At 31.6% G+C, this 27,873-nt stretch overlaps 1 protein-coding gene across 2 annotated transcripts in view; it reads right to left on the bottom strand.

Annotated features, from left to right (window-relative positions):
* LOC126884396 (mitogen-activated protein kinase kinase kinase 11-like) overlaps nt 1-27,873 on the bottom strand; it is a 713,707-nt gene that overhangs the window by 560,527 nt on the left and 125,307 nt on the right. The window contains exons 2-3 of one of the 2 annotated variants that reach the window (XM_050650316.1): nt 25,920-26,486; nt 19,168-22,329 (exon numbers count right to left, since the gene is read on the bottom strand). The exons of the other annotated variant lie outside the window; for it this stretch is intronic. Of the exons in view, the coding sequence (XP_050506273.1) occupies nt 21,814-22,329; nt 25,920-26,471 (1,068 nt within the window). The 5' untranslated portion in view covers nt 26,472-26,486 and the 3' untranslated portion in view covers nt 19,168-21,813. Of the gene's footprint in view, nt 1-19,167; nt 22,330-25,919; nt 26,487-27,873 lie in introns of those variants that run through there. 2 annotated transcript variants of the gene reach the window in all.

Below are 27,873 nucleotides of genomic sequence, written 5' to 3'. Positions count from 1 at the left end.
GAAATGCCAATAGTGTTAAAATTTTATAAATGTCATTATTGTCAAAATTTGATATGAGTAAAATTGCCTGAGGTTGTACCAATTACAAACAAGGTCTACGGCGCGGGAAATTTGAATTACTCCTCTTGGTTTAAAAACAGACTATAGTGAAAAATAAGCTCTTATATGTCAAATTCCAAATCGAATATTTTAACGTGAAATAAAAAAAATGAAACACTTTTCTGGGAAAACTTATTACAACTTTTTTAAAGTGTTTAAGAAAACGTTTATTTTTATTTTTTTAAAAAGTTTCTAGCAGCAAGAGTAAGCAAGTTACGCTCAAAATACAGTTGTTCCTTTTTTTTTGGTTAAAAATATCGTAAAAATCTCCCTCTAATTAACAGCCCAAATGGAATTAATCGTTACCACTTCACAAGTAACTTTATGTATTGTTTGTGTTTGTAAGTTTCATCACTTCAAAATGAAAAAATGACTTTTTTCAAAATAACTTAAAAATTATTAGTGATACCAAATATCTTAAAGAGTAAAAAATGTAGGTTTTGCTTTTTTAAATATTTGGGATTTTTTGATTTTCTGGAAGACAAAAATTGGTTAAGATATGGTTGTTTAAAATTTGCATATACATACTCGTGACTAGTGATTCGTTCGAGCCCTTTCAACAAAACCCCTTTCAAAAATAAGCATTTTGAACCAATGCAACTTACAGATCATATACAGGGTGTCCCCGAAAATAGTGCGTTCCTTAAAGGTATAGATAGAAAGCGCAATGTAGAGCAAAAAAGTCTTATAACATTTTCAGCCGTTTAAAACTTTTATAGAACAAAATTTGCTTAGAATTAGAATTAGTCAGTTTATCCACTTCCGGACTTATTTTGAACGTATGTTTTTTCACCCCCAAGAAGGGGTGAAAGTCACATCCAGGACAAGAGAACATATCGGCATAATCTCACTTTTTTCTTTGGCATTTTAGCTACGTGTGTGCCAAATTTCATGTCAATCCAAGCGGTTCTTTAAAATCTGGAGGTTTTGCGATATTTTACCGTGAGTGAATGGAATAATTGCCGTTGTCACTTTTAGATAAGAAGTCATTATCACAATGACATAGTCAGGTTACCTGAATTGTATAATTATTGTTTTTATCATTAAATGTGAAAACCTAAAATTATCCATGTCTGTCCGTCAATAAACACAACTCCTCTGTTAGTAGGGCAGAAAGAATGACAAATAAGGTGTCAAATGAAAGCCTATAACCAAAATATAATAAATATTACATGTGAGAAGTTTGACATCGGACTGCCTGTTCCAGCGTTGCAACCGAAAGTACTGTTTTAAATTCGTCGAAATAGTACAAACTATTATTCAACGCGACTAAGAAAAACCAGAACAAATACATCCGGTTCCATGCCTGTCTGTTCGTCCATGTCTGTCGGTGAACAAAATTCATCCGTCATATCAACTGACAAAAAGTTACACGAAGAGTTCAAATATCGACTGCCGGTTCAACTTCCGGTCACTTTGGGTGAAAAATTAGAACTTACGATGTCCAATTGCTTGTTACAATTTTTTTATAAGTGTTCTACTCTATCTATAACTTATAACTCTATCTGACTTTTTCTATAACTTACTTAGATCACATATAATTTAATACAGTTTTGATGTCAGGGTCTTCAAAATTGATGTGGTGAGTTCCAGTATGTGATGAATGAAAAACGACTCCATAAGCAGAAGAAAAAAGTGTTCTTTAAAGTGTTTTCAAGACCTAAGACAATACATCGACTCACAAGAGCGTTGTGACAGTAGCAAAAATTCGAGTTGGGGTTCGAATTACTTTTTCATGCGGCTTATTCTCCTGACTTGGCCCCCTCCGATTATTAAGTGTTCCCAAATCTGAAGAAATGACTCGTAAATAAAAAAATCAGCTGAGATAATTGAAGAAAAAAATAACTATTTTTCAGAGCTTCCAGAATCGTATTATGCGCACGGCATCGACATAAAAAATTTGTAAAACCGTTAAAATCGCTGTATTGAACATATTGAATAAAATTAAAGAATTTTCATGAAAACATGTTTTTCATGAAAATATGTCGACTTTTATAGGACGCACTTCAGCAGTTCATAAAAAAAGCTTACAGACTTTCTAATGCTGTTTGCTAAATAGCAAAAATAACAAAAATTTTATTACTCATGAAGAAGATCAAGCAGCTAAATTTAAAGTAAAATCATTAGATGGCATATAAATAGATATGGAATAGAAGTTGATATCCACTTCTGAACCCACCTCAGAAGAAGTGGACGAAATAGAGTAATTGGGAGTCCTTCAAAGGTCACCTGAGCACTCAGAACCTAGTACCAGTACATGCAGCTGCGATAATATTAAACAGAAATCCGACAAAAGAATTGAGAGGGAACTCTGGACCAAATATCAAAAACCAGTGTAACCTAACACTTCCAGCTTCATATTAATAATAGAAAATCACCGAAAGACAAATATGTAATGTAAAGAATTAATATCTCAATATTCCGGTCTACTAAACAATAACGACTGGCAAAACATTCTCAAGTCTTTATTCAAGTCGTATATTCAAAAAATAAGGCAAGTAGAGTAATAAATGGATAATTAAAAATTGCGAGAAACACTGCAAGAAAATTATTTAATAGACCCGAAGACAAAAAAAAACAAAAATTAATGTGCTAAATAAAAGTATTGATTCGTTACTGCAGAACTAGAACTGTTATATGGAGCTATACTCTGGATCGGTGTAAATTAAATGAGAAAGAAAATAATATAATAAACACACTTTAAGAGCAGATAGAGAAAATATATGGATTATCAGAAGGTTCAAACGGCAGAATTATCAACGATAAACAAGAAAAAGTCAACGAGATAATGATTCTGGACCAACTGTTTTTTTATAATTAGGAGTACGGAATAGATGCGAATTTCGGCGAAATTTTGAACAAAAATGAGATAAATGTGAAATATGGAGTTTTTGTTTATTTCCGCGAAATACCTGCAGGTGCTCAACTCGTCCGTAAATAAGTAGGTAGTCACGTAGTAAATAGTTTCGTTCGCGGTAGCAATCCGGTACATGTCCAGGATTAGTTACGGACACTCTTAGGACTCGGGTTGTACGCAGGCGCGGTTCAGAATCAGTTCAGGATTGATTTTACCCGCGAACGATTTTTGGACAACCTTGTGACTGTAGTGTCATTTGTCAATTTTTCGAATGTCTGTCGTCTGTCATCTGTATTTACTATTTATTTACATACATCTTTATTTTATTTGTGCTTTGGCATTTGCTGACGGTGTACATAAACATAACGAAGCTTGTATATATATAATATTCTATTCTGTTTATGTTTTGTATTACAACTATGTCGAAAGAAGGTAAGTTCTGATACTAATTCTAAGTGAGTTTATATTCTAATTATGTTTGTTTTGTAGAACTGAATGAATTTTTAACGTTTTCGCCAGGCCCATCAAGTGGTGGCCACGTGGCCGATGAAAAGTTCATGTGGAGCCACCAAAATACCCTGTTATTTTTAGACCTATACAGAAAATATAGGTCACAAGTGGGCTCCCTTAATATGAGAAGCCTCAAAAGGATGTATGAGGAAATTTCAAGGGAGCTCCACATGATGTTGGGTCTAAAAATAACAGTGAACCATTGTGAGAACAAGTGGAAGGTGTTAGAGAGAGCCTATAAAAAATATGTGGACAATAACAAGCAAACAGGTAGAGGACGACAAGAGTTCGAATATGCGGAAGTGATGGCCGACATAATCGGCCACAAGAAAAATATTGTCCCTGCTGCTCCACTGGGTGGGGAACTAGCACACCCGAGCCCAAGAAATTTTGCCACTGCATCACTGCTGGGTGGTGAAGTGGCACACGCTAGAGACGTAGCAGGTGATGAAACCAGTAGTGTAAGTCAAGGTCACATCATACTAATTTTGTATATAATTTGCACAACTTCTTGATTTTAAATTTCTAAGCAATCAATTATTATTCATTGTAGTTGGCTCATATAGTTTTTTTTTTCTCAAGAAATACATTGATCATAATACAATAATCATTTTACTTTAGGTTTTGACTAAATTTGTTTGAAAATAAGTCTTGACTCATGGGAAAAAGTTTGAGCGGACGAACAATATATCTTATATATCAATATATCTATTGATTTCCAAATAGGTAACCTAATATACAAATTTTTTACATTTTGTACATTATACATATATAATAGCATGACACCAATAATTTAATTTCCAAATATATTCTTCCATATATATTTATTTTTCTTAATATGTATGCGAGTTGGTGTTTTATGAATAGGATTGTATCCAACTTGGTGTCTATGCATTTTGGATTTATGGTAGTTGCGACCCTGACAGAAATGGTGGTGACATCTGGTGACTATCTCAATTAGAATCAAACAAATTTACCTATTGGACTGACCAACTATGGTGTATTCCACGAATGTATGACCGTTTTGGATTATCGCGACAATTATTTTAGTGTGCAACATAAGAAGTACGGAAGTATCTTGCTCTAACAATTACTCCAGTTGGTAACATCAATAACTTATCCTTACCTTGGCAAAATTTAAACAGCAATATATATTTACCCTTTCACACATTTAAATTGCTTTCTTTACACGAATTAGGGAAAATAGTAAATTCGCTTGATAACAAATGTTCCATACACAATGTCTTGAATGCAAAAGTTTTAAAAGAAGTATTTCAAACGATTGGCCACGTTATTTTACATTTAATTAATACGTCACTCGATACTGGTAAAGTTCCATCGGAACTTAAAACTAGCACAATTATACCTATTCAAAAAATTCACAGTACAATAAAAGCTAACGAATTTAGACCAATCAATACTTTACCTCCAATTGAAAAACTTTTAGAATTGATTGTATACGAGCAACTACTTGAACACGTTACGAACAATGCTATTCTACTTAGTAATCAGTCTGGTTTCAGAAAAAAATACTCATGTGAGACAGCTATTCAATTAACAATAAGTAAATTTAAAAATGATATTGATAATAATAAATATGTTGTAAGTGTATTCTTAGATCTTAAAAGAGCTTTCGAAACTATAGACAGGAATATTTTATTACAAAAGCTTCAGCAGTATGGTATTGGCGGAAAGGTATATGATTGGTTAAGTGACTATCTTCGAGGTCGTAAACAAAAAGTACGTTACAATAATGAAGTATCATCAGAGATTGAAATTAACACAGGAGTGCCTCAGGGAAGTGTCTTAGGACCTTTACTTTTTATTCTTTATTTAAATGACATAGAACTCTTTGTTGATTGTGAATTTATTAATCTTTTTGCCGATGACACTGTGTTAGCTTTAGCTGACACAGATTTAAATTCAGCAGTTGCAAAAATGAATAAGGTATTGCAAAAAGTGGATATTTTTCTTAAAAGCAATAAACTAAAGTTAAATGTCAATAAAACAAAAGCAATTATTTTTACAACCAAATATAAATTTAATCTGTTGAATTTGAATAACGTCAGTATAGATATTGATGGTGAGCAGATTGAAGTAGTATCAACTATTAAATATTTGGGTTTTCAATTAGATAACTTTCTCAATTTTGATGAACATTTTAATTACATTAATAAAAAAATTACTAAAAAATTATACTTTTTTACAAGAATTGCAAAAAACTTGTCAACTTTCGCTAAACTAACGGTGTACAACACCATCATCCAACCTCACTTCGATTATTGTGCTTCTGTTCTACATCTATTTAATCTAAATAAAATGAACCAACTTCAGAAACTCCAAAATCGTGGTATGCGTATTATATTAAAAACCAATCGTTATACTTCTACAGTAACTATGTTAAAGACGCTTCAGTGGTTTTCAGTAAAGCAGAGACTGTACTATTTTACAATGTTGTTAATTTATAAAATAATTAACTGCTTAGCTCCACCTTATTTTCACCAGTTTATTTGTTTTCATAGTGACATACATAACCATGACACAAGAAATAAAAACAACATTTATGTAAACAGAGTTAATCTAACCAACTCAATGTCATCTTTATTATTTAGGAGTTTTCAAGAATATAATCAACTACCCATACATTTGAAGGATTGTAAGTCATTTTTATTATTTAAAAGTGAATTAAAGAAATATATAAAAGATTTGTGAAAATATAACTGTAAATTTTAGAGTTATCTTTTTTCAATGTGTGTGTCTTTGTTATATGATGTACTTACCTTTTTGTTGGCTTTATGTTTTATATATATTTTTTATTTTATAACGTATTATATTACCTATGATTTTATGTCAGATATATTTCAACATTGTGATTACCTGTAACAAATAACTTTTTATGTATAGCATAAGTTCATATTGTAATTTTTGTCTTAATTTATGTATATTAGGTTTTTCCTACTTCAAATAAAGATCTATCTATCTATCTATCTATCTATCTCAATAAACAACAATATAATTTGCAATTTACTTTCGTTCTTCATATTTTGCACAGTAAAATATTCGTTGTTACGATAATCCAAGAGGTTTGTATATTCGTGGAATGGGGTATATTGCTATATAAACAATGATATAGTCGGTTCGCTAAACTCAGACGCAACTGGCTAGATATTTTAGTCGATAATTTTTTTGTTTTTTGCCAATTTTGAAAAAATTTGCAAAATTACTAATTATTTAGTGATTATTAACTATTTAGTAATTATTTTTTGCCAATTTTACTAAAATTGGCAAAATTACCGACTAAAATATCTAGAAAGTTGCGTCTGAGTTTAGCGAACATACTTTATAAGATAATTTGTGTAAAATCTAACTAATTAAAATTCCTTTATTCAATTTTCAAAAAATATTATTTTAATGTACCTATATAATTTATTTAAAACAAACGATAAAATTATCCAGGATATAAAAAAATACATTTATTAAATAATAATGCTTTAAAAGAGTAATACCTAGTATTTTGACAATGACACCCGATTTGGGCGTTGAAACGTTAATAAATTATTTTTTAAATTTAATTGTGGCTTTTTCCCATTCAAAATAGTTGATTGTAAAAATGCCACAAATGCACAAGGCTTCAGAACAACATTTATTAAATGTTCTAATGTTTACATGACAAATTTTCCAGATAACGTGACTTATCACATTAGGATTTTATAAGATTAGTTAAGCCACAATTTAAGTTCGAAGTTAAATTTATTTGACGTTTTAATTTCCACTTCAGAAATCATTAACGATTTCTGAAGTGGAAGTCAAAAGGTCAAATAAATTTAATATCAAACTTAAATTGAGGCAACTTTCCAAATAAAATAGTACATTGCATAAAATGCCACAAACAAATAGCTTCAGATCATAATGTATATTTAATTTTAGATGATGGAATAGTGGCAACACCAAAGTTGAAAGCCACAAGGATGGCTGATAGGAAAACAACAACTGTAAAGAGTCAAAGCAAAGTGCTAAAAAGTACCATCCTGAGGGAAATTAAGGTGGACAGGAAGTCCCATTATGAGGCAAGAATGGCACAAGAAGATGCGAAGTTAAAACAGCAGAAGGACATAGAAGAAAAAAAATTAAGACACGAAGAGAAGAGATTAGAACAGGAAGATCGAATAGCAACGGACAAGTTGAAAGAAATGCAAAAACAAACGAAGGCGCTTGAGGGTATTTGTGAATTCCTAAAAGAAATTGTAGGAAAAAAATAACCTCAGACGTCTTCTTTGTTTTGCATTTTTGTCAAATTATGACTTCATTTCCTCTCTCTTCTTTTTTAATATCGCACCATCAGTGCAAAACTATTGTAAGTCATTCTGCCATTTCACAATTTGATTTCATCTCTATAAATATAGAAAGGAAAATCATTGGCAAAAAACTCAAAAGGTGAATGTGAGTACAAACCTAAAGTATATAAGCAAAGATGGAATGCGACAATAAACATGCTTCTGACTCATTAGTTGTCATCATTATGGTTTAGCCAAGTTAGGAAAACGATCAATTTAACTTGGGAGCGGATCACTACAGGAGCAATGTTACTATTTGTGACAACAATGTCAGAAGACCCTGCCTTTCAGGACGACGACCAACACAGTCAAGGAAGTAACTGTAACTTTTCTCCTGAAGTGATCTGTTTCCAAGTTAAATTGCTCCTTTTTCTAACTTGGCTAAACCATAATGATGACAAGTAATGAGTCAGAAGCACGTGTCTATGGTTGCATTTCATCTTTTTTATATCATTTAGTTTTGTAGTCACATTCACATTGCTAGTTTTTTGCCAATTATTGCCTAATATATATAATAATATTTTAATATATTATATAATAATAATTTCATAAAATACATGTATATATATATATATATATATTATATATATTATATTATTATATATATTATATATTATATATATATATATATATATATATATATATATATATATATATATATATATATATATATTATATACAGTCGGAAAAATGAAAGAATACCCATGAACTAACATATAAAACACGCTGTATTTTCCTGTCACCGTGTCACAAAGAAAATTGTCCAGTGCAAGTACATGTAACAATAATTATTACATGTACTTGCACTGGACAATTTTCTTTGTGACACGGTGACAGGAAAATACAGCATGTTTTATATGTTCGTTCATGGGTATTCTTTCATTTTTCCTACTGTATTTGTACAAATGTTTTGTACATATATTATGAAATGGCAAACTGAAAATAGTTTTGCACTGACGGTGCAATATGCTGTGTTCTTTGCTTTTCTATTTCCAAGTACTTGAGTTGCTGCAACAATTAGGTTTTTTGGAGTTATGTTATTTCATGTTGTCTTATATTTGATTCTCTTCCGCAAACATTTTGTTCTGGTTCTTACTGATTTCACTTGCATGGCAAATTTATATGGCTTTATTTAACTTTAGCTTGTCTATTCTTAGTAGAGCTTCTCTTGTGACTGTATCACGAATGCCTATGCCAATTCTGTCTCATAGCTTTCTCCTCAATTGTTTCATCTGGATCTGTTACATTAACATTACAAGATTTCACCAGGTGTTTTATTTCAGTGAGGTAATGCTCAAAAAATTCGCCCTCTTTTTGGTTTCTGCTTAAAACCTTGTATCTTTCAAACACTTCATTACCTCTTGGATTAACATATACCTCTAGCTGTTCCATCATGTATTTGTAGGGCTCAGCGGTTCCATCGTGAATTGCAATTGTGCACATTATTCTAGAGGACTCGGCTCTTATTATATTTCTGAGGATTGCCAGCTTTATGTTATCGGCAAACTGATCTTTCCCTGTGGCTACTAGATAATCTTCAAATGAGATCTTCCAAAACTTCCATGTGGTAGCGACATTCTGACTGCCATGTTTAAAGTTAATGCATCTACATATACTAATATATTTTAATAATTAGATAAGCTTCGTAATAGTTTATTGAAACCAAAATGCAAACTCATATTTTAACAAGATATTGTAATGGTTGACATTGATCTTGACAGTTGACATGACCTCTGTCGAATAGGTATGTTCGGTTTAGTAATAGTTAAAACATTCACCAATGCTATGTATTTCAAATTATTGTCAAAATTCCATTGTTTACTTTTATAAATTAATTATAATAAACTTCAAAAAGACTACATACCTATTATTTCCTACTTTTATATAACAAAAATTATTTATTTGTTCATGATCGTATTACTGTAACAATTATACAAATTATCAAGATTAAAAGCCAACAACATACATTGCTTGTGTTCCACACAAGTAAAACATTGAAGAAGACATACTTTTCAGAGAATCCAACATCACTCTTCTACAACTAAATGTATGTAACATTACGTGAAGTAAACCCAGAGCAAAGAAATAAACTTACTATTAATAAAAAGGTGCATACAGCAGTCAAACAAAACATGATTTACAAAATGGAGATACTAAGCTTTTAACAGATAATCCAACATGTAATGTTTTGACTTGTTATATTTAGAAATGCTTAACTAAGCACTAAGACTTTTATAACTTAACGATGTATGATTCCTTCAACTCTTCCTTATATTGTATGATGGGATGAGAGTAAAGCAGCTCATGGCGGAAAATAAATGGGTTCTTGCTTATTAAAATGGGCAAATAATGTACTTAATACCTGATCCTACCATTCATCATATAACAATATGGACACAGATGTTATGGTTAAAATAAGAATATGTTTATTGTGATGCCTGACTGTATGTACTTCTCTCCAGATCGTAAATATTAAGTTTCACACATTATATTGGAAGACGAGCAGCTTTAATTTCTATAAGAATTAATTTGATATGAGAGAGTTCTCAAGGTGTGACCTATATAGGTCATATTGCAACTATGACATGGTAAACTATAAACTACATTTTAATCGCTTATTTCAGAAACAACTAAAGTCACATGTTGGCGATTTTGAGTTTATTACACCAACATTATATTTCTGTGAGTTACACACAATATAATGCAGAATACACCTAAGTCCCGTAGGCATAGTTGATTTGATAATTATTTAAAATATATATTTCTGAAACGACCTTAGTCCCACAGAAAAACATGTTAGTGTAATAAACTCAAAATCGCTAAACTGTGATTTAGGTTGTTTCTGAAATAAGCGATTCATTTGAATAAGATAATGCAGGAGTTTTATCTTTCAGTCTAGTAAAAATTTAGGTAATAGACAATGTTATGCTATTTTATGTCACAAATTTGATCAAAGATTTTGCATAGCTTTGGTGTGATGTTCCTAATTTAAAGGAGTGGAAAATATTTGAAGTTAACGGGCTTCTGTTGTAAGATTATTTAAATTTTGATTGTTTATAATAGTTTAATAATACTATTATTATCTGTGTATGAGATGTCAGATGTGTTAAAAAGTAATTTCTTTATAAGGGTTTTTGGATAGAAATTGTCGATGATTATAATATACTTAAGAAATTACTTTTTAACACATCTGACATCTCATATACTAATAGTATTAACAACCAAAATTTAAATAATCTTACTAAAGAATACCAGGAACTCATTCAAATATTTTTCAATCCCTTACATTAGTAACATTATCACACCAAAGCTATGTAAAATCTTTAATCAAATTGGTGACATAACAATAGCTAATTGTATAATATTGTGTATAAACAAAAATTTTAACTAGACTGAAAGATAAAACTCCTGCATTATCTTTATATTATAATATTCTTAGATTTGTGTTATGAAATGAGCTGTCAGATATTTTTAACACCCTCGATTTCATTTGTTTTATTAAATTAACTTTTTGAGAAAACTTCTGGTAAGACCAGTAATTCATGTACCTGCCTGAGCTTATTGGTACCAGTCAATCAATAAGGTGTTTGTATTAGTATTATGAATAAACTTCTAGTTTATGAAAGTTAGGGTACCATTTTCATCTTCTCTTTCTAAGGTAAATTGAACGAAGGATCATAACTGTTGAAGTTAAACAATATTTCATCCAAGGCATTGGAAGGTAGGCTAAGGTTTACGTCATCAACATATTTCTTAATAAAACAAAGGTTAAAAGATAGAACTGGTATTACTAAGTCCATCACATAACATGAAATAATAGGTGACATTGTAGCCTCCACAGGAGTACCAATTTTTTGAGAATAAGATTGATTATTAAACGAAAAAAAAGTATGTGTTATTAAATAAAAACCTAATTAAATTTAAAAAGGTGTCTTTCTCAGTGTTACAGAAATTCCAAATAGACCATTTTTTATTAATAGCTCTGAGATGCATGTAAGTAAATATTACTTAAAAGGGACACAACATCCGCTTGCTTGCAAGTTAGGTAGTTCCAAATGTTGAATAAATTTTACAGTAGATAAAACATCTATAAAAAAATCGACATATTGAGTTGTAAATTATGGACTATAAACATCTGTATAGACTTTCTTATAAACTCCTTGTCATCTTTTGTATTTTAGAGAACTGATGAAGCTTTAATGTTTTAAATAAAGAGTATTCATATTTTTATTGTATGTAATTCATTTTTTATTTGGTAAAAGGTTTTATGAAAGGAATAAACACTTATTTAAAAGCAGGGAAACTCCTTGTACTCAGTAAAGACATACTTGAGTTGACAAGTTGTCTGAGTACAATGAGTGAAAAACCCTCATTTATTTTAATTGAGTATATAAAAAAATACATTTTGAGGAATAAAATGATAAAGAAATCCCATATTATACAACAAGGATTAAATAATGTATAAACAATACAATATATCAAATTACAAATAGAAATAAAATATACATAAGTACACACTTATTTATCCAAAGTATCATTTTAGTAATTTAGTTCTTCAAATAGTATCTAAAGCTCTCGCTAAGTCTGGCCATACCTATATTTCAACCATAATTATGATTACTTTTTTTATAGCCATGTAATGATGAACATGTGAATTCTGATACAATTACTATGAAAGTATGTGGGAAAGAAATTTGCTTAAAGTCTTTCAGTAGATTGAATTATTCCATTAACAAGCTTATAAATAACTATCAAGAAAGGTAACTCTTCCATAAGAAGAGAACCTCAGATTAAAAAAATTGATAACTGCAAAAGAATAACTCGACTTCGGAGGTAAACTACACCATGCCATTTTGAGCAAATATGTTTAGGGTGTGTTTGCCACTTGGGATATTAACAAAAATCTGATTATATAATATAAATGGTGGTTTAAGGCAAGCGTCCACAGACCCGCATCGTACGCATCGGACGCATCGTACGCAACGGATTTTAGTTTGCCTTGTACAGAAACCTATGTAACCGCGTCCACTGATCCGCATCGTACGGATCGCATTATCGATTGTCAAACTAAAATCCGTTGCGTACGATGCGGGTCTGTGGACGCTTGACTTTAAAGGAACTTATTTAAAACAACACCATGTTGACATAGTGTAGTTTACCTCCAAGGTACAGAAATATTCTTTGAACTCTCTCTAAGTTGTACCTAAGATAATAAATATATAGTTGTACCTAATATAAGAAATATTCTAAGTTGTACCTAACACCATGACAGAAGCGATCTTAAAGAGGTAAACAGCAGTATGTTTAAATAGGGGTTTTTTTTATTAAAATTTAATCAAGTTTATTATTACCACATATGTTACTTTTGAATGTTAAAAATTAGAGAACGGTTTGTAAAAGAATGTTTATTAATATATATATATATATATATATATATATATATTGATGCACGTTAAGTTGTGACTTCCGGTATACAGAAGAGGCTGTCCGACTTCCACCTTTTCTACTAGGAATTATTTTTTAAAAATTGTGTATTTGGTAAAAGGGGGGCTTATAAAATGGGTCTACCTATTGAGGGGAAAGGATTTACCAAAATAAATTTTGTATATATATACGTATATACCGAAGCGTACAGCATACGTTATGGCTTCCATATATAGGGTAGTTCAAGGCGCGTTGTCACTTCCAGCGGTGTTGTCATATTTTGGAAGTCACAACGACTCGTCTGCTAGATTTACCTCCTATTTTGAGCGTAATGTGTGATCTTTTCAAACTTTTACTGTGAATACAGTTGTCTGTGTTTTAAAGTTGTCTATTTAAATTAAAATATTGATATTCTTGTGATTATACAGGTTTACAAAAAAATACATTTCGGACTATTTGACGAAACCATATGACTAGGGGGGTTTTTGGGGTCGCTGGTTACGAATCCGGGGTTCGCTAACCTCTATCACGTCAGGTAAAGGTTATTTCAAGGACAAATCAAGATAAATCGACAGTCGCTCTGAAAAAGTATATTAGGAGGGTTTTGGGGTCGCTTATAACGAATCCAGGATCCGCTGACCTCTATCACGTGTAGCTGAAGGTCATTTCGAGGTCAAATCAAGATAAATCAACACAATCGCTGTGAAAAAGTATATTAGGGTGTTTTTGGGGTCCCTGATCACAAAACTGGGGCCCGTTGAGCTCAACCACGTCAGGTAAAGGCCATTTCAAGGTCAAATCAATTTTGTTAACTCCTGATTTGAACTTGAAATGACCTTTACATGACGTAGTAGAGCTCAACGGACCGCAGTTTTCATGATCAGCGACCCCAAAACTCCCTATACTTTCAGAGCAATTGTGTCAATTTATGTTGATTTGACCTTAAAATGACGTTGAACTAGACGAGATAGAGGTCAGCGGACTCCGGATTCATCTTCAGCGACCCCAAGAACCCCCTAATATACTTTTTCAGAGCGACTGTCGATTTATCTTGATTTGACCTTGAAATGACCTTTACCTGACGCGATAGAGGTGAGCAGACCCCGGATTTGTGATTAGCCACTCCAAAAACCCCCTTGTCATATGGTTTCGTCAAATTGTCCGAAATTTAGTTTTTTTTGTAAACCTGTGTTATTTATGATAATATGATTGATATTTATTTTAACAAAAATACTAATATATTATTATTGCTGTAAAATGGATTTATTGGAATTAATTAAAAAAGTGTTAATAGTAAGTCATTTATTTATGAAAATTATATCAAAAATGTTAATAAATAAATTTGAACTTATAGAAAATTTTAATATTTTAGATTTTATTACAGGCACCGTCCTTTTAATTTTTGATGTACCAATAATAATATGTAATAAAAAATTAAATGGCTAAACCCTCCAGGTGGGGATTACCCGCTAAAAAGCTATCTAGATCCATCTTTTTCGAGCAGATTTTTCCCAATCTGCTACTCGATACTATTGACTATGCTTCTCCATTTCTTTCTATCCTCTTTTGTTTTTCTGCTAGTCTCTAATTCCTGCCCTATATAAATCTTCCTTTAATTCCTGTAACCATTTATTCTAGTTCCTCCGCGTCTCCTTCTAACTCCGGGTCTCCATTGTAAAATTGAGTTTATAGTTGTTGCGCTACCTGCTCTCCATATATGCCCCAACAATCCAACTCTGTGCCCAAATCTGAAAATCTGGAATAATATCTACCCGGGTCGAAACATTTTTTTTTAATATATGAAAATAGTTATTTATGAAACGGAGTGAGTGCTATACATCGCGTAAGTTCGCAAAAAGTACTTCACGCACAATTTCATACAATATTTTATCTACGATAAACAAATAAAAATACTGTAACTCTTCGTCACTGGAATTCATTTCTATTCTACAATTCTTAGAACTGTGACATATAAAAATTCTAATTTCTTTCAAACCACAAAACTGTCAAATTTTTTTTTTTGTAATTTATTGCTCATTATGTCATCACCTCTCTTGTGCTCTGCACAAGAGATCTAAGGTTAGAGCTAAGAATAAGGTTGGCTAGGTGCTACGTTTTCTCGACTCTGTTTTACGGAATGGAAGCTTGGACCTTGAATGCGGCATCAATGAAAAAACTGGAATCATTCGAGATGTGGGTATATAGAAGAATTCTAAAAATATCATGGACAGAACACGTCACAAACAAAGAGGTTCTGAGAAAGGTGAATAAAGAAATGGAAGTCTTAAATACAATTAAAACCAGAAAATTGGAATATCTCGGACATATTACACGTGGAGAGAGATACAACTTGCTCCAACTCATTATGCAGGGAAAGATTCAAGGAAAAAGAAGCATAGGGAGACGCAGAATATCGTGGTTGCGCAACCTGAGAGAATGGTACGGATGTACATCAAACGAACTTTTCAGAGCAGCCGTCTCCAAGGTCCGAATAGCTATGATGATTGCCGACCTGCTTCGCGGAGATGGCACTTGAAGAAAAAGAAGATGTCATCACCATGAAACGCGAAAGTTAAGAAAGAATATTTAATTATATGAAAGTGTGTCAAAAACAGTGAGAAAAAGTAAATCCCATTTAAAATACATTGTTACTTCATGCTTACTTTAAAGCACTGCTATCTATAATGACAGTTTTCACAAACTAAAAATTTATATATTATAATATGACATAGAGTAGATAAAAGTCATTTATTAATTATTAATTGGTTATAGTCAGAAGAAAATTAGATCATGCACCCCTTGTTTTTTATAATTGTTAACATACTAAATTACATATCCAATAATTATTGTTATCCATTAAATAGATCGATGCAGATCGGCCTTATATCGGATCCTCTTCTATTAGTCCGTTCGCTGACGGTAAAATATTGCAAAACCCATAAATTTTAAAAAACCACTTAAGATTGACATGAAATTTGGCATACACATAGGTAACATATCAAAGAAGAAAATTGATATTGTGCCGATGTTTTCTTTTGCCAAGCAGACATTCCGTTAACATTTTTAGTCACAACATAATATCAATGTTAAAGTATTATTAGAGCAACGCGTTATGGTGTCACATTTCTTTTAATGACCGACACACAAAATATTTTAATGACGGATCCCACACTAGAACCAGATTTTTATTACCTACTGCTGATAAGGTAAAGAGTTATCAAATATCACTCGTTGTCATCTCTGTGTTAATTTGAAATAATAAAATATAAATATTGTAGTTTTGTATTCTAAAATATTTGGAAAAAATATTTGGAAAATGTATTTTTTTTTTCATTTAGGTACACATCATTTTAAGGGATTGTCCGGAAGAGTACAGGCTCAGTATATCGGCAAATGAATTTTGTTTTAAATACCGTCCGTATAGAGGAGGTGCTCGTTGGGGATAGGCGCAAAATCTTAGTCCAGTGCTAATTAAATGCATTAATTTTTTTCGAATTCTGAGAAAACTAATAAGTATTTTTGAAAAATTTAAACGCAGAATGGAAGCTTACATTATTACCGAGGGCAGAAAGTCCCTGAAAACTTATATAATGTTTATTTTAATAACTTATATACCTAATATATGTTTATTTTAATAAAGATAATGGGATGAAAAAACAAGAGAAAAGTTAGTGTGATTTTTAATTTCGAATATTTCATTCAAAAGAAACTTTTTTTTATTCTAAGGGACTTTCGGTCCCCTGTAATAATGTTATCTTTCATTCTGGGTGTATGTTTTAAAAAATATTTATTAGTTTTCTCAGGATTCGAAAAAAATAAATGTATTTAAATAGCATTGGACAGAGATTTTGCGCCTACCCCCTTAAGAGAGAGTTTACTGTATTTTATATTATTACTAGAATTTATTACTTTAAACTTTTTATCGCTCTTGATTCATTTTATCGTGTATTTAATTCCATTCAATTGTAATTGTACATTCAATTTTTTTGTAATTTTTACACGTTTTATTACTTTCGAAATAACAATAACTATAAAATCGATTTTTCGGCCTACTTGGGTCAAAAAAATATACAATTTTCGGAAATTTCGTTAAATGAGAACATTTACCTACATTTCTTGTATTTAAGCTTTTAATAAGATTTTTAAAAATAATTTAGATTATTTAATAGATACATTCACCGGCACGAAAAACGGGCACCCCAAAAAATGGGTCATTTTTGATGGCTCGTATCTCCTAAACCTATTCTCCGATTTAAGTATTTCTTTAATATGTTATAGCCTTATTCTTTAACTATATCGCTGTAATAATATTGTTTCTAGACAGGTAAATTATCATTGTATACTGGGCGTACCAATCAAACTGTTTTTTTTTTCAATTTTCACAACACTCTGTGGAATATTCTAGCCTTTATACAATATTGAAATTAAAACCCAACTATAGCCCCAGGTTTTCTTAATGTTCTGTTTGTTATTCATTCGCTTATGTTGGATAATAAAAAAGTTAGGGACTTTAACAATTAAACATGTTCTTTATCAATACATGGTGTTTCTAAATAAGTGCGACAAACTTTAAGGGGTAATTCTGCGTGAAAAAATAATGATCGTTTACTTGATAAAGCTATGTCCGCAAATGCTTGCAAATATAAAATTATTTTGCCAAACGATCATTATTTTTTCATGCAGAAATTACCCCTTAAAATTTGTCGCACTTATATTTAGAAACACCTGTATCGATAAAGAACATGGCTAGTTGTTAAAGTCCTTAACTTTTTTATTATCCAACGTAAGCGAATGAATAAAAAACAGAATGTTAATAAAACCTGGAGCTATAGTTAGGCTTTAATTTAAATATTTTATAAAGGCTAGAATATTCCACAGGGTGTTGTGAAAATTGAGAAAAAAACCCAGTTTGATTGGTACACCCGGTATACAATGAAAATTTACCTGTCTATCAACAATGTTATCATAGCTATATTGTTAAATAATAAGGGTATAACATATTAAAAACATTACTTAAATCGGACCAAAGGTTTGGGAGATACGAGACATCAAAAATTAACCATTTTTTTAGGGTGCCCGTTTTTCGTGCCGGTGAGTGTAGATTAAATTAGAAGTTCATTGTAAAAAAGGAAGTAAACAAAAACACGAGAAAAATGAATTTATATAAGTAAATAGGTAAGTAAATATTATAGATTGAAATAAGTACAGAAAATATATAATTATAGAGATATATAATCACTTATTGTACCTTCATTTAAGGCTAACTTTAAAAGTAAAGCAGATCTGCTATTATTCATGTTTAAAAACAAAAGGCACACAAAACACTAAGTACGATTAGGACCGCGAATCTACAACAGATAAATGTCTGGAAACCGTTACACAGGGTTGCCAAAAAACGGAAGTCACACCGAGCGGTGTGGTATACGGAAGACGCTACGCGTTGTGTACATAACCTGTATAGTAGCACGGGAGCGACACTAGCGCTGGTGATATACCGTCGAACTAAAATCTGATCTTATGAGTATGTTAGATACGATATGACTTCCAGCGAAATTTTTAATATAAGCCTTCTGATACCATCTGGTAGCCAAATTCGTAAAAATATAGGCAAAACGTTGTGACTTCCGAAATCGGAAGTCATAACGGTATATATGAAGTAACAACGTATTACGAGAATCTACTTTGGAAGTCACATGGATACATGTATCAATATATATATATATATATATATATATATATATATATATATATATATATAAAAAAGTACTGAGATAACAGCTGGGAAAACCCTGGTACTGAGGAAGCAATATAATAATATAATAAGTACCAGGGTTTTCCCAGCTGTTATCTCAGTACTTTTTTATTTACTAGTAACCCAATTACTCCTTGGACGTTTTTATATATATATATATATATATATATATATATATATATATATATATATATATATATATATATATATATATCCTTTAAATAAATAGTCAAAAAATGCTTCTCCTTTTTGTGACATAGTGCCCTTTACCTTCGGAATACAGATTTACGAATAACAAACCCACTGTCAAACTTATACAAGATTGTAGGATTAAAAATAGACAATACATAAATTTACAAAAACAAAAAATACATGTATACATTACTCACTTATTTATATAAAGTATCATTTTTGTATTTCAATGCTTCAAATACAGTAGAGCGTTGATTATCCGAACTAATTGGGGGACATGGGTGTTCGGAAAACCGATTTGTTCGGAAAACCGATTTGTTCGGAAAACCGATTTGTTCGGATAACCGAACTATATTGATATAGTCATACATATTTATCCATAAGTGAATAAAAGCCATATTTATATACCTACATATTTATATCTTGATAATGACAAATAGCAATTAAACAAAAAAGTGCAGTCTTTGCAGCAACATATTTTTGGATACAATATTGAAGAAAATTGAAGATATTTTAAGCGTTAATTACTAACACTTGCTCGGTATTCGAGTGCAGGGCGCGCGAGTCGGGAGTTCGGATAACCGGTCGTTCGGTTGATCGACGTTCGGATAATCGACGCTCTACTGTAGTACCTAAAGCTACATAAGCCTAAACATAAGCATAAACATATATACATAAGCCAAACAAATCTATCTCATGAGGTAACTGATTAGCATATGAGAAGACCATACCTCTACTTGGACCAAATTAGTTTTAGAAAAGTATTAAGTTTTAAAAAATACCCCGGATTCATAACATGTCAAATGCAGAAAAGACAAATAAATAATGGAATAGGGCTTTTCATCGATTGTCATTTGTTTCGAGCTTCTGTCACATGTATAATCTGTGTATATTAATATACACGGATTATATATACTACATATGACAGAAGCTCGAAACAAATGACTGCGAATGAAAAGCCCTATAGATGGAGATACATGTCATAAGACCAGCTGTGCAGCTGAGAGATTATGGCAATGATAATATTATATTACAATATCCATTGTATATACAGGGTGTAACAAAAATACCGGTCATAAATTAAATCATATCTTCTGGGACCAAAAATAAGTCGAATGAACCTAACTTACCTTAGTACAAATATGCACATAAAAAAGTTAGAGCTCTTTGAAGTTACAAAATGAAAATCGAATTTTTCGAATATATCGAAAACTATTAAAGATTTTGTATTGAAAATGGACATATGACATTCTTATGGCAGGAACATCTTAAAGAAAAATTATAGTGAAATTTGTGCACCCCATAAAAATTTTATGGGGGTTGGATATATGTGGTGGATTTAACAAATATTCAAAATAACTCGATAAAAACGGACTTTTCGAAAAAGTACTGAGGCAAAAAAGTTTTTGAGACATTGTGTTTAACTAATGGTACTACAATAATAATTAAATTGGAACATACACAAAAGTTTGGGCGGGTTTAAAGGAACAAAACCCCCATAAATTTTTTATGGGGTGCACAAATTTCACTATAATTTTTTTCTAAGATTTTCTTGACATAATAATGCCACATGTCCATTTTCAATAAAAAATCTCTAATAGTTTTCTATTTTTATTTTGTAACTTCAAAGGACTGTAACTTTTTTTATGTGCACATTTGTACTAAGGTAAGTTAGGTCCAATTGAACTATTTTTGGTCCTAGAATATTATGTGATTTAATTTATGACCTGTATTTTTGTTACACCCTGTATAATGTACTACAGTAGAGCGTCGATAATCCGAACCCTGGTAATCCGAACGTTCGCTAATCCGAACGCAAAAAAATATAAAATTAAAAAATATGATCGCGGACCGAATTTTTTGGATTTAATATGACAATATGGGCAAAATAATATATGACCGCGGATTTTTGTTTTGTTTATGCAGAAATACATACAATACCTATATTTGTTTATTATGCAGGTTTTATTCCTTGTAACTAAAACGTATGTACATATGTACTGTGTTTATGAGCTTTGTATGTATTTTGAACATATGTTCGATAATCCGAACTACCCCCTGTACCAATTAGTTCGGATTATCGACACTCTACTGTACTTCTTTTGGGAATAAAGCCACAATTTAAGTTTAAAATGAAATTTATTTGATGGTTCGACTTCCACTTCGGAAATCATTATCAAAATACAAAACATCAATCAATTAAACAAATTTTGTTTTTGTTGCTTGGTAAAAGAAATCTGTTAATAATTTGATTTTATCCGACTCATTCATATTATTGGACATTAAGACATATACCCACATTTTAATGTAAATGACTTTAATATGATATTGCCAATATTTATAAGTTGTGTTCCTGGGATGACTTTATTGAAAGACAGTTCAATTAGTTCAAAAGAAAGTTCGATTACCTGAAATTAACTTTGACTTTAACTTAAGAATATCCATCAGAAAAATCATATCATGTGATTTGTCATTACAAAAACAATAAGTAACAAGATTACAATAAAATTCCCACAATGAAAACAAAAGTTGTTTAATTTATTGTTTTGTATTTTGATAATGATTTCCGAAGTGGAAATTGAAACGTTAAATGAATTTTCTTTTAAACTTAAATTGTGGCTTTATTCCCAAACAAAATAGTAAATTTATAATACAAATCGTAAACGGTTCATGACATCATTTCTTTTCATTACACCATTTCCATCATCTCTCTCAGCTCCATTGACATCTCCCACATTGACAATTTCTGGCATGTTATCTTCCTCTTCAGGCAACTGCTCATCTAAGCATAGGTTATGCAGAATTGCACAAGCTCTTATTAAATGAGAAATGTCCTCCATGTTTTTAATTTTCACATGATACAATTGTCGAAATTTCTGCTTCATGACGCCAAAACAATGCTCAATTACATATCTATTTTTTGACACAATGTAATTATAGTTCCTTTGCCGCCTAGTAAGGTGTCCATTGTCCCTAAAGGGGGTTAGGAGATGCCTCAAACACGGATATCCACTGTCTCCAATAATATATTTATCTCCACATTTCTCTTCCAGAGAATGAAATAATTGAGAATTTCTTAAGACCCTACTGTCATGGACCGATCCAGGATATCCTAGAAAAATATCCCTTATTTTTCTTCTATGGTCACATACTACCTGGACCTGAAAAAAATACCTTTAATTAGTTATATCAGCAAATACTGGATGTACTGTACTAAAAAAATTTAATACTACTACAGTAGAACGTCAATAATCCGGATTAATTGGGACCGGACCCCATCCGGGTTATCAAATTATCCGGATTATCGAAATTACCTTAAAAAGGGCTAGAATAGACATTTAAGTACCTAAAACAAACATTTTAAAACTTTATATATTCTCTTATACAGTAAAGTGTCTAGAGGTGAAATTAATCAAAACATTTTTTTATGTTCAACACTGTATTATAATTTGTTTATAGCAACATGTGTAAAGTACAAACATCAGACACTATTTGAGCTTTTAAAAAAATGTTTAAAAGGTATTTGAACTGCTGAATGACTCATGTTGTGACTGGCTGAATGACATCAAGTCCATGCCATTAAAAAAAAGAATAAGATATTTTTGCTAGATACAAATCCGGATTATTGACAGTCCGGATTTTTGACGTCCGTATTATCAACGTTCTACTGTAAATAAATTGGGTCAAAGCAATAACAGATAAATAGTAGTTAAAAAAAATACTACAGTGGGAACTCTTTATTATACAAGGTGTAACAAAAAGGTAAAAGCAACAGGGGCCTAACCCCAAAACCGAAGTTTTGAGATAAATGCAATCTTTGCATTCAGATTTCCATTATGCTTATGGGATGGCGCTACAAATTATGTAGCGCAATTTAGCCAAATATAGAGGTAGGTTGTGTAGTTCCTTGTTAACAGGTTGATTGCCAACTACTCCAATCAGAGTGTCCTGGGCTCTTTTGATGATGCCGGCTACTCCGATCGCAGTATAGAAGACATAATTGAAGTAAGGTTCATGAAGTAGTCAAGCGTTACCGAAATAGGCCATTTTGCCCGTCAGTAATAAACCTGTTAACTCGAAGATTTAATGTTGCTGCTTTTATTGATATATTAATCTAAAAATTGTTCAATTTGTGGCTTAAGCCACTGTTGCTCTGAGCACCTCAATTTACCTTGATACAAATGTGCATAAAATTATCATAAAAAAAGTTAATGCTTTGAAGTTATAAAATGAAACTCAATTTTCTGTAACTAAAAAACTATTAATTATATAGTTGATATACAAAATGGACATGTGACTTTCTTTTGGCAGGAACATCTTAAAAAAATAACAGTGAAATTTATGCACCCCATAAACATTGTGTTTAATGGTACCACAATAATAATTTAATTGAAACATACACGAACATTTGGGGGGGGGGCTTAAGGGAACAAATCCCCATAAATTTTTTATGGGGTGGATAAATTTCACTGTTATTTTTTTAAGATGTTCTTGTCATTTGTCCATTTTCAATATAAAATCTGAACACTTTTTGATACATTGGAAAAAATTTGCATTTGAACTGTGGGTGTATAGAAGAATCCTGAAGATATCATGGACTGAGCATGTAACAAACAACGAAGTCATGAGAAGAGTCAACAAAACACTGGAAATATTGGACATCGTGTCAAGACACGGAAGCTGCAGTACCTGGGACATGTTATGCGTAATTAGAGATACAACATACTTCAGTTAATTATACAGGGGAAAATCCAGGGCCAGAGAAGTGTAGGAAGGAGAGGGATCTCATGGTTGTGTAACTTGAGGGAATGGCACAGATGCACATCAACCGAACTATTCAGAGCTGCGAGCTGCAGCATCTAAGATCAGAATAGCCATGATGATTACCAACCTCCCACGTGAAGAAGAAGAAAACATTGATTTTTCTTTTATATCTCCAAAGGGCCTTGTTACATGCACATTTGTACTACAATGAAGAAGAAGATAGAATTTAATCAAGTATATTCAAATGGGAAATAAGCCACAATTTTACCTAAAAATGATTTTATTAACGTTTCGACGCCCAAGTCGGGTGTCGTTGTCAAAATACAAAATAATACTAAATAAATAAAAATGTTGTTGCTTAGTAAAAAATTCTTCTAATAATTTATTTAATCTCACTCATTTATATCGGCAATTCAGACACGTATTATACATTTTAAAGTAGACGACTTTAAAATGATATTGCCAATATTGATGAGTTGCGTTCCTGGGACGACTTTTACTAAAAGATAGTTCATTCGATTACATGAAATCAATCCCAACTCAAGAATATTCGCCACAAAAAATCATAGCATGTGATCTGTCTTTAAAAAGACAACCAAATGCAACGGTGGCACTGAAATTCTCGCGTTAGAGATTCCATAGTAAATCACGAGGGAAAACCAGGAAAAACCTCGTGATACTATCCCGACATCGTAAGTATTTGGGTTTACATTTAGTTTACTCTCAAAACTAATACCAAATTCTGACTTGATATTTTAAATTTTAAATAATACTAAAATACTAAATATGTACTAACTCGATATGTTACTGATTTAGTAATTGTGGTATTTTCTTTCTATTGACTCCCTCCTTTAATATGGGTAACCACATCCTACTGCATTCTACCGAGGAATTTCTATATTATACTGAATTCTACAGTAACATATCGAGTTAGTACATATTTAGTATTATTTAAAATTTAAAATATCATGTCGGAATTTGGTATTAGTTTTGAGAGTAAACTAAATGTAAACCCAAATACTTACGATGTCGGGATAGTATCACGAGGTTTTTCCTGGTTTTCCCTCGTGATTTACTATGGAATCTCTAACGCGAGAATTTCAGTGCCACCGTTGCATTTGGTTGTCTTTTTAAAGACAGATCACATGCTATGATTTTTTGTGGCGAATATTCTTGAGTTGGGATTGATTTCATGTAATCGAATGAACTATCTTTTAGTAAAAGTCGTCCCAGGAACGCAACTCATCAATATTGGCAATATCATTTTAAAGTTGTCTACTTTAAAATGTATAATACGTGTCTGAATTGCCGATATAAATGAGTCAGATTAAATAAATTATTAGAAGAATTTTTTACTAAGCAACACCCGACTTGGGCGTCGAAACGTTAATAAAATCATTTTTAGGTAAAATTGTGGCTTATTTCCCATTTGAATATACTTGATTATAAAAATGCCACAAGAAAATAGCTTCAGAACAACATTAAGATAGAATTTATTCGCCTAGAAATTTATACAAACACATTACATAGATTTATCTGACTAGTCAAAGAAGTATTTATTATATGTTATACAAATGTAAACACATTAAAAATTTAGTACATTAAAATTTACATTAAAAAAAATACATTACAAGAAACACATTAAAAATTTAAAAATTCCTCAATACTGTAAAAGGCATGGCTAACTAGAAACGTTTTTAGATTCCATTCAAACGATTTAATAGTGTCAAGATGCATCTTATGTGTCACCAACATATCACTGAACTTATTAAAACATTTAATTATATAATTTAATAAGGTAACTTAGGTTCAATCAAACTATTTTTGGTCCCAAAATATATATGGTCTACCATTTTTGTAAATATTTACCTATGATTTAATTTATGACCTGCCTTTTTGTTACACCCTGTACCTTTAATATACATAATTTGTAGGTAAGATTGTACTATAAAAAAATCGTAAAAAGTAGTGCAAGCACAAGACTTACCTGAATAGAAAAAAAATGCTTCCTATTTAAATATGAATCTGGATCTTCCGCTGGCTTATCAATTTTGATATGTGTGCCATCAATAACACCTATCACTCCTGGCAGATCATGTTCAGAGAAATGTTGTTCAATCTCTACTTTCTCCTCGTTTCGTGGCCACTTAATAACTTCTGGTGCTAAGTTGCTCAGAAAATAAGACACCCTTCTTACCACCTTAAAAACTGTGCTCTTCGTCAAATTAAACCTATCACCAACATTCCTGAATGATTCTGCTTCATTTCCAATATACCATAGAAACACCATTAAAAACTTTAATGGTGTTACCTTTTCTGAATCCCCAACTTGTTCATTATAATATTGGGATGCAGCAAATCTTTCAGCCAATTGGTTCGTTAATCCACGGCTCATTCTGAAATGCTGGAAGTACAGATCGTCGTCAAACTGGGGTACAATTGTCTCGAAGTACCCCACGTTTTTAGGGACTTCGATGACTTCCAGAAAGTTCTCCAAATCCTCGTCGCTAGAGCTGAAGTGGTCAGACACGTCAGACATATTCGGTCAGATATCCTACAATTACGTTTATTCTGTTAAAAATCAAACCAAATAACAGATAATTTACAACTTACCCACAAAATAAAACGATGTAATTTAACAAATCAGTTAAATAATAAAATTAAAACAAATAACTTTTGTAAACTCAGTTTACATTTACAACATACAACACAAACGTACAAAACGTAAACAGTTTTTGGCGCCAACGCCCAACGCTAACGCTACTCGCTGCATGTGTCTGTTTGAGGTCATGGAAAATTTGCTGTTAAGAGCACAGCACAGAATACATAAAAATGTGTAACTATTTTGAAATTCCTACTGCGCATATTCGAACTCCCAGTTCTCTTCAGATACCAAGGATCGATTGGACATGTTCCGAACTCGTAGTCCGGTTACCGCGAACGACAAAATCTGACAAAATTCCGGACTAGGAGTTCAGAACTCGATTACCGCGAACGCTTTTTTTAAAGTGCGCATGCGAAGTAATCCTGGACAAGTACGGAACAGGTACCGCGAACGATACTAATAAGGTATGGAAAGATTTTACGGAAGTCGGAAAGTTGTCTATTGTACATCATTTTTGAAAGGTGTTTATTTTTCTAACACGTGTTGAAACAGAAGGAACTTTCATTGTTCATCGTTAAATAGATAAAGATAAGGAATTGATATTTTTCAATGTTGATTCTTTGAGAAATATAAATAATCCGACTGTTGTTATCTGCATTTCGGTCTTTTGTATTGGTAAAAATCTAAGTAGGAATAAAAGTCGGCTAATTCTTATTTTCTAAACATATAAATTAGTCAAACAGGACAATCAGTGCTCATTCCGTCAATTTTTACTAAGAACATGGTCTATCAAAAAAGTTTTCATAGTAACATAAAGTTACTTAAAGTATCCCCTAAAATGGGACGCCCTCAAACAATTTTGAGTGATCGAGTCAAAGAATTTGCAACAGATGACCTATATCTATGTGACACCAGACACAATTGCTACACAGTGCAGTTTTTCGTCATTTGCTAAAGCAGCATTACCAAGCATTTGGACTCCAACGAACAGCATAGACGCAGAACGATTCTTCAGCACATATAATATTGTAGTGACAGTGACAGATCGAAGAACAGCTCTTAAAGAGTCGAATGTCGAAATTACAACGATGTTAGCTTTTAATTAATGTTTTCTGTTGTTTTACTCGTAGTTAAAAATAAATGCGAAATTTTGTAATTATAAAAAAAGTAAATGCGAAATTCATGTTTTTTATTTGCGAAATTCCGTACCCCTAATTATAATTAGTTATAAAATAGCTTAAATGGGGAAACGCTGTAAGCTTAGACCAAACACCAGTAGGGGGCATCCAATTAATTGAAAAAAAAAATTAAATGTATAAAAATATTCACTTCATTT

The sequence above is a fragment of the Diabrotica virgifera genome, chromosome 5 (assembly GCF_917563875.1).
Source record: "Diabrotica virgifera virgifera chromosome 5, PGI_DIABVI_V3a".
Taxonomy (NCBI): Eukaryota; Metazoa; Arthropoda; class Insecta; order Coleoptera; family Chrysomelidae; genus Diabrotica; species Diabrotica virgifera.
The sequence above is the reverse complement of the archived record's forward strand: the minus strand, read 5'-3'. Positions and strand labels throughout refer to the sequence as shown.